Genomic DNA, 8,905 nt, shown 5'->3' with positions numbered 1-8,905 from the left:
TAATAATAATAATAATAATAATAATAATAATAATAATAATAATAATAATAATAATAGTAACAATAACAACAATAGCAATGGCCATAACAATAATAATAATAATATTAATGGCAATAGTAGCCACAATAACAATGGTAATAATAATAATAATAATAGTAGTAATAATAATAATAGCAATAATAATAGCAATAATAATAGCAATAATAATAACAATAATAGCAATAGTAGCAATAATCATCCAAATAATAATAATAGTAATAGTAGTAATAATAATAGTAATAATAGTAATAATAATAGTAATAATAATAATCATCCAAACAATAATAATGGTAATAACAACAATAATAACCGTTTAGTACCAATACCTGTAAATAATTATATTTTAACATCACCAATCCAAACATATAATCAACAACACCAACAACACCATCAACAACAACAGCAACAACAACAATACGCAATGAATTCTTATCAAATACAAAATCAACCATATCAACAAATACAAAATACTCATCCATCATTCCAACAAGTGCAACCAATGCAAGTACCACATTTACAACAACAACAACAACACCAAACAATGATTGCACAACAACAGCATACACCACCACAACAACATACACCACCACAAATGAATATGATTCAACAACACACCCAACCAATGTTATCACAACCACAAATTTCATTACAAATGCAACCACCATCACCAATTTTGGCATCACAACAACAGCAACAACATATGCAATCATCACCAATTTTAGCATCTTCAAATTTGACAAATTCAAACAACGCGTCACAAACAACTTTACCAATCATCACATCAAAACTACTCTTAAAAAAAGAGCCAATAGATCAAGAAGTTGTAAATTCAACACATAAAACAACCACTACAAACAATAAACCACCAAAACAAAGTAAAAGGAAGGAAAAAGAAAGATTGGAAGAAGAGAAACAAACAGTAGCACAACAACAGCAATATCAACCACCATTTATTCCTTTGGCATCAAATGAATCAAATAGTGACAATCCATTTAAAGGATCACACGCTTATGGTGTTTCAACAACTCCTTATGGAAATTCACAATTTAATAATAATAATAATAATAATAATAATAATAATAATAATAATAATAATAGTAATAATAATAGTAATAATAACAACGGTAATAATAATATTAATAATAATAATAATAATAGTAATAATAATAATAATAATAATAGTAATAATAATAATAATAATAGTAATAATAACAACGGTAACAATAATAATAATAACAATAATAATAATAATAATAACAATAATAATCACAATACTAATAATAATAATAGTAATAGTAATAATAATAATAATAATGGTTATCAACAAGATAAAAAAGATGATTATAGTATGATGATTTGGAGTGAAGTTGGCAGAAAAATTAATATTCTTATTAGAACTACATCAAAAGCAACCAAAGGTACTCCAATTTCAACACAAGAAATTGCAGAAGCAATTGGTGCTTCAAATGGTGTAACAGCTGATTTAGTTGAGTTGATAAAGTCAATTGTAAGTTTTTAAATAACTTTTTTTTTTTTTTTTTTTTTCTTTTTTGTTTTTCAAAAACTTACTTTTTTTTTTTTTTTTAAATTATAGAATGACCCAACATATGTTAGAAAACTTCCACCTTCATCAATTTCAAATACACCAACAATGGGAAGTCAATCGGGTGGAATGGTTTATAATAGTTCACCAATGCTTTCACCATCCACAATGTCACCAATATTACAACATGGTAATTATCAAATGGGAGGTGATATGTATTTTGGTGGTAATAATCAATTTTCAGGTGATAAACAATCAGCATTAAACAATGTAAAGAATAGCAAAGGAGGTAATACCAACAATAGTGGTGGTGGTAGTAGTAGTGGTGGTACCAATGATACACAAGCTAAAAAACCAGCACGTAGAAGAAAGATGAGATATGGTGGCACTGAATTATCATGTCACACTTGTGGTGTAACAAATACACCAGAATGGCGTCGTGGACCAAATGGTGCTAAAACACTATGTAATGCTTGTGGTCTAGCTTGGGCAAAATCTGTAAAGAGTGAAAAACAAAAAGAGCTCTTGGCAAATTCAACAGGTGTTAACATAACTGAACCAAAGAAAGCTCAAAAAAGAAAGAAAGAAAGTAGTGATAATAATAATAATAATAATAATAGCTCTGATTCAAATAAAGTATTGAAGAGTGATGATGGTTCCAATAATACAAATTTAACAAATGATGATGATAATGGTTATCCTTCATCACCAAATTCTTCAAATTCAACTTCACCATCTTCACATAATATTAATAATAATAATAATAATAATAATAATAATAATAATAATAATAATAATAATAATAATAATAATAATAATAATAATAATAATAATATTGGTAACAACAATAATAACAATATCAATAACAATAATACTACAAATTCAATTACAACACCAACTACAACACCATTTCCAACAACTATACCTGCCATGCAAATAGTATCACAACTTCCAGTCATGGTTCCTCAAACACAACAACAACCACATATGAGTGGAAATATAATATCTTTTCAAGCACTCCATCAAAACTCAGGGTATCAACATTATAAATAATTATTTAATAAACTAATCTTCAAATAAAAGAAAAGAAAAACAAAAACAAAAGATTTTTTTTTATTTTTAAATTTGGTCTTTTTCTTAGTCAACCAAAAAAAAAAAAAAAAAAAAAAAAAAAACCCAAAAAGAACAAAATCAAAAAAAAAAAAAAAGTATGCAATCACTTTTTATTAAATATATTCCTTAAAGGATTCTAGGTATTTTATTGAATAAAGTAAAAAATTGTATTAATATTTATAAAACAAAAAAAAAAAAGATTTTTCTTTGGTTGGGTGTAAAAATAACTTATTTTTATTTTTTTTTGTTTAATTTTCAAAGAATAAAAAATCCTGAAAAAAAAAAGAATAATTTTTCTTGTGGCAAATTAAATTTTTTTTTTTTTTTTTTTAATTTTTCTTTTATTGTTAAAAAAGAATGACATTAAAACAAACATCAAAAAACTCAAAGATAGAAAATGAAAAAAGGAAGAAAAAAAGAGAAGAGGAGGAAGACGCTTTCTGTAAAGAAATGGCAAGACTTGAAAAAGAAATTCCAAAAAAAAGAAATTCTCAAAAAAAAAATAATAAAAAAAATGATAATTATGATTTTATTCAACAACAACAACAACTATCAAATAAAATAGGAAATTTAAATATTATTAGTAATACACAAAATGATAATAATAATAATAATAAAAATAATAATAAAAATGAAATTTTATTTTGGAAAGTTTATAGAAATGTATTTTTAAATTTTAAAATATTTAGTTTATTAAAATCATCATTTAAATTGGGTGTTTTTTCATATGACCAAGTTATTAGTATGGGTTGGATGATAAAATATGGATATATTGATTTATTAAAATTTAAAATCAATAGAAATGAACATTTATATGGTGATAGTAATATTGATTATAATTTATTATACCCATTTTTTAAAATATTTAAAAATGATGAAAATCTTGATGATGGAGGTAAAGATAAAATAATAATTTCAAATTATATAAAGGATAATTTAGTTGTGGAAGAAGAACACCACAATGGTGGTAAACAATTAATTTTATCAAGTAAATTAAAAACAATATTAGAAACCATTTCAATTGAATTGGATAGTGTAATATTAATGAATATTTTAGTTGAACAATATTATCATTTAACTAGATTTTCACAATTTATAGAATCAATTAAACTTGGTTCAAATAAAGTTGCAAATTATTTATATCAAACATTTGATTATGATATTGATAAATCTGATATGAGTCATTTTGGAATATTTCAATTTCAGATTTTAATAGAGGTAGTAAAAATAATTATAATTATAATAATAATAATAATAATAATGAATATATATCAAATTTAATTAAAAATAGAATTGAATTATTAGAAAATCAATTAAAATTAAAAAAACCAAAAAATCAAAATTGTAAATTATTATTATTTTTTGATTTTTTTATTTTTAAAGAAAATTTAGAAACTATTTTAAATTGTTGTCAATCTTTATTATTATATAATTCATCACAACAACAATATTTAAATTTAATATTAAAATTAAAAGATAATAATAATGTTACAATAATTAATCAAATTGAAAATGAATCATCATCATCATTGAATGTAAAATTAACAATGTTTGAATTTAATGAAATTAAATCAACATTTACAAATGATGAATTGAAACAAATTGTTGGTAATTTTTCATCAAAAGATAAAAGAGTTAAAAAGTTATACTCTTGGTTAATGTATTTCATAGGTTTAAAAGAGGTTAAAGGTGAATTTAAATTATTTAAAAATTATTTATTCTATAAAGCAAAATATAGTAAATTATTTTTAAATTTTAAAGAAGATGATTTACAATTTTCATTTAATAGATTTCAATTTGGTGATTTTGATTCAAATGAACATATAAATTCTCATTTAAGAATTAATTGTTTTAAACAAAATAATTCAAGAGGATTTAATAATAAGATATTTGAATTTTCAACTGTTGTAATGAATGATGATCATGATCAACATAATTCAAGATTATCATTTTTAAAAAATTCATTTCAAACATTAAGTAATCAAAAAGATCAAAAGAAAAGACAAAATTCTTATTTCGATATTATTGAATTTTGTATAGATTGTGATAATTTTGAATATTTGAATTTGGCAATTAATGAATTTAAAAATAAAGAAATTCAACAAAATGAAGTTTATTGTGGTGGTGGTGGTGTTGATGTTGGTAATTTTAATTTCTTTTCAACAAATATCATTTGTAAATTTAAATCAATTGAAATGTTTGATCAAATTTATAATTTATTCCCATTAGTAGAAATAAAAGAATTAAAGAATAAAAATGGTCATCATTTATTCAGTGATGCTATCATTTATTTCATTAAATTTAATCAAAAATTTGCAATTCATATCAAATGTAAATACCCAACAGAATATTATAATTTCACTATAAATTATAGTCAATTACTATTAACAAATCAAAAGTATGATATTGATTGTTACCAATTTATAATTGACAATTGGTGTGATTTTTGTCAAAATTCAATTGAAAATATTAAATTATTTTCTTTGAATATATTGACTTTTACAGAACCAAAATTCAAACTACATAATATTGAATGGATATTAAATAATCAAGTATTAATGGAATATTTATTAAAAAGTCAATGGTACCTTATCAAAGCTTCAGTCTCAACCACTAAATCTGGTTATCAAATATTTCAAAAGTTTCAAAATTCAATTGAAAATCCTACAAACTTTAAAGTTTGGTCATTCATTTTTAACGAGTTTCGTATTTATCCAAACAATGATTCATTAATTAATTTCACATTTAATAGTGATATAAAAATGAGTTCTTTAAAAACTCATTATCCTTTATTATATAAATCAATTTTATCAATTAATTAAAATAATTATAATAAATAATAATAAAAATTTAAAAAATAAATATTTATCAACATTTTTCTTTATTATTATTTTTTTAGTATATTATTATTATTATTAATATTTTTTTAATAATTAAATTGGAATTTGAATTTTAATAATTATTTAATATTTTTAAATTATTAACAACCAAATAATGGTTATCTTTTAAAATCATGATGAGATTAAAATAACTATTTTCTTTTCTTTTCTTTTCTTTTCTTTTCTTTATTATTTAAATTTACTTTTTACAGATTTTTTTATTTTATTTTTTTATTTTATATTTTTTTATTATTTATAAACCACCAACTCTATCTCTTGGAATTAACTTTTTTTTTTTTTTAAAAAAAAAAATAATAATAAAGATAAAATAAAAATTAGTTATTATTAATATAAAAAAAAAATATAAATAAAAAGGGTGAAGTTTATATTTACTCTTAAATCTGAACCATTTTTAAGGAATATATTACCACTTGTTTGTGCTGGGTTAATTCCAATACCATCATTTGTAATAATTGCTGATGTTTGCCATGGGACATTAAACTATATGATAGTAATAAAAAATTAGTATAACCTTGAAAAAAAAAAAAAAAAGAAAATCTTAAAAAATTCTTTATTCTTACTTGTTCACATGCAAATCTTAAAACTGCTGTAAATGGTGTATCTTCTGTAACATTAATTCTAAAAAAAAAAAAAAGATTAGTATATTAATATTAATATTAATAATATTATTAATAATAATGATAATAATAATTTACACTCTAAATGGTAATTTTGGATCTGATGTTAAAGTGATTTTAAAAGTGACTTTGGACCTATTTTTAAAAGCAAAAAATTAATAATCTACTACATTTTATAAATCTTGAAAAATATTATTCACCAACATTTTTATTAATAATATAAATCAAATCAGAAATATAAAGATAAAAATTAAAAATAAAAAATTAAAATAAAAATAAAAAAAATGAAAATATGTTGTGGTTGTTAGGTGGTCAATTTGATTTTTTTTTTTTTTTTTTTTTTTTTTTTTCAATTTTTTAGTTTTTTATTTTTTAATTTTTCATTTTTTTTTTTTTTTTTTATTTTCCCATAGTTTGTATATATAATATATTAATATTATACACCCAAAATATTTTTAAAGAATGGTAATGGATAAAATATTTGATATATATATATACTCCACATTCAAAATAATCAAAATAAATAAAAATATTAATATATGTATATATTTTATTATTTTTTTATTATTTTTTTTTTTTTTTTCTTTAGACATTTCACTTTTTATTATTATTATCTAGACAAGGTAAAACAAGATTAACAAAATGGTATTCACCATTCACAAATAAAGAAAAATCAAGATTTACAAGAGAAATTGGTAATATGGTTCTAAATAGACCACCCAAATTATGTAATTTTTTAGAATGGAAAGAATATAAAATCATTTTCAAAAGATATGCAAGTTTATATTTTGTAGTTTGTTGTGATAGAGAAGATAATGAACTTATCGTTTTAGAAATTATTCATCATTTTGTAGAAATTTTAGATAGATACTTTGGAAATGTAAATTTTTATAATTATAATTTTATTCTCTCTCTATCTATCTTTACCTTTTTTATATTATAGATTACTAACTTTTACGTATAAATATATACACACCACAAATACTCAAATACTCAAATATTCAATAATAATAATAATAATAATAATAATGATAATAATAAAATTTACATTAATTCAATTTAGGTTTGTGAATTAGATCTAATTTTTAATTTTCACAAGGCATATTATATTTTAGATGAATTAATTATGGCTGGTGAATTACAAGAAACAAGTAAAAAGACAGTACTAAGACTAATCTCACAACAAGATACATTATTAGAGGGTGGCCCAGGTGAACATAAGGTTGACTTGTAAAAAAAAAAAAAAAAAAAAAAAAAAAAAAACAACAGATAAATTTTTAAACAAAAACACAAAAAACTTAATAAATAAACCAAAATATGTTATATTACAACGTTGGATCCTTCATAATAGGAATAAAAATTTTTCATATACTATGACCAATTAATTTTATTAGGATTAAAAAAAAATAAAAAAAAAAACAAAAAACAAGATATAGGAAAAAAGAAACAAAACATATATTTTTATTTTTCTGGACCCTGCAAAGTTTATTTCTTTTTTTTTTTATTTTAATTTTTTTTTTTTTTTGGAAAAAGGAAAAAAGGTTTTTTTTTTTTTTTTTTTTTTTGGAAAAGGAAAAGGAAAAAAAAAAGATAATTTTTTTTTTTTTTTTTTTTTTTTTTTTTAATAAAATTTACAAAGTTTTCTTTCAGATCTTTGATCAAAGATATGGTCTAATGGAAGGTCGAAATAAGCAGAGACAAAATTAGCATAATTGAGTTGTGAGATTTTAAATCTTGTTTTTGAGAGATTACAATTTGAGAATTGAGCATTTGTTAGGTTGCATCTACAGAATGTACTACGAGGAATACTATGAGCGAAATTATTATTTAACATAGTGACAGCGACATATTTGACATTGTTACCAGAGGATTGAAAGAAATTACAATTGGAGATATCACTATTGACATGATAACAGTTCTCTTGGGTTGATTTTGAGAAATCGCAACCATTGATATTACAATTCATAAATATACAATCAATGAATGCAGATTCGATAAAGGAACTGCTATTGATGTTACATTCTTGAAAGATACAACCTTCGAATCTTGTATGTTGATAACGACTTGCCGATATTGTACTATTTAAAAAGGTAATGTTCTTCAAGGTTTGATTATTAAAATTAACATTGCTTAATGTTTGTCCATTTGCTAAAATATTGGCTGAGAAACTTTGAATTGGTGGATAAAATTGTTCATTCTCTAACTCTCTATCAATTAAATTTGCTGATGTACTTGCCATTTGTGGATCAATTGGAGTTTGTGATAATGGATTTAAATAATAATTTGGTGGTGGTAATGGTGATGATTGTTGTTGTTGTTGTTGTTGTTGCTGATAATTATTTGGTTGTTGTTGTTGATGTTGATAATAACTTGGTGGTGGTGGTTGATAGTTTAATTTTTGATTATTTGATGAGGCAGCTGTTGCCTCTGCTATTACTGAAGCTGACGTTCTACTTATATTTTGATGCTCTTGTTTTTGTGATGGAATTAGTTGTTGAGGTAGTTGAGGTGCTTGGGGTGGTTGAGGTGGTTGAGGTGGTAGAGGTGCTTGTGGTGGTTGGGGTGGTTGTGGTGGTTGTGGTGGTTGTGGTGCTGGTGGGGGTTGTGGAATTTGATAATAAGGATTAGGTGGAACATAATGTGGTGCTGGTGGTGGATGTTTATAATAATATGGATTTGGTGGAGGTTGATAA

General features: G+C 22.3%; 5 protein-coding genes across 5 annotated transcripts; 3 read left to right on the top strand and 2 right to left on the bottom strand.

Moving 5' to 3' along the window:
• Positions 1–460: 460 nt before the first annotated feature.
• Positions 461–2,635, top strand: gtaP (GATA zinc finger domain-containing protein 16; the record flags this gene model as incomplete). Its single annotated transcript, XM_001732999.1, has 2 exons — positions 461–1,546; positions 1,634–2,635. 2 exons carry the CDS (start codon positions 461–463, stop codon positions 2,633–2,635), a joined length of 2,088 nt encoding a protein of 695 aa, XP_001733051.1.
• A 417-nt stretch (positions 2,636–3,052) lies between these two features.
• DDB_G0295705 (hypothetical protein) lies at positions 3,053–5,517 on the top strand (the record flags this gene model as incomplete). The annotated part of the gene is made up of 2 exons (XM_001732998.1): positions 3,053–3,875; positions 4,001–5,517. 2 exons carry the CDS (start codon positions 3,053–3,055, stop codon positions 5,515–5,517), a joined length of 2,340 nt encoding a protein of 779 aa, XP_001733050.1.
• Positions 5,518–5,827: 310 nt separating this feature from the next.
• Positions 5,828–6,418, bottom strand: ufm1 (ubiquitin-like Ufm1 family protein; the record flags this gene model as incomplete). The annotated part of the gene is made up of 5 exons (XM_001732997.1): positions 5,828–5,860; positions 5,968–6,075; positions 6,156–6,213; positions 6,291–6,347; positions 6,417–6,418. Coding segments are annotated over 5 exons (258 nt in total).
• A 256-nt stretch (positions 6,419–6,674) lies between these two features.
• ap1s2 (sigma adaptin) lies at positions 6,675–7,446 on the top strand (the record flags this gene model as incomplete). The annotated part of the gene is made up of 3 exons (XM_001732996.1): positions 6,675–6,677; positions 6,802–7,092; positions 7,276–7,446. 3 exons carry the CDS (start codon positions 6,675–6,677, stop codon positions 7,444–7,446), a joined length of 465 nt encoding a protein of 154 aa, XP_001733048.1.
• A 387-nt stretch (positions 7,447–7,833) lies between these two features.
• On the bottom strand, positions 7,834–8,838 carry DDB_G0295703 (pentapeptide repeat-containing protein; the record flags this gene model as incomplete). Its single annotated transcript, XM_001732995.1, has 1 exon — positions 7,834–8,838. A coding segment is annotated over one exon (1,005 nt), but the record flags the coding sequence as incomplete, so codon positions are not given.
• Between the last annotated feature and the right edge of the window lie 67 nt (positions 8,839–8,905).

The sequence above is a fragment of the Dictyostelium discoideum genome (genome assembly GCF_000004695.1).
Source record: "Dictyostelium discoideum AX4 chromosome 6 chromosome, whole genome shotgun sequence".
Classification (NCBI taxonomy): domain Eukaryota; phylum Evosea; class Eumycetozoa; order Dictyosteliales; family Dictyosteliaceae; genus Dictyostelium; species Dictyostelium discoideum.
Note: the sequence above shows the minus strand (reverse complement) of the source record. Positions and strands in the feature narration are given on the sequence as shown.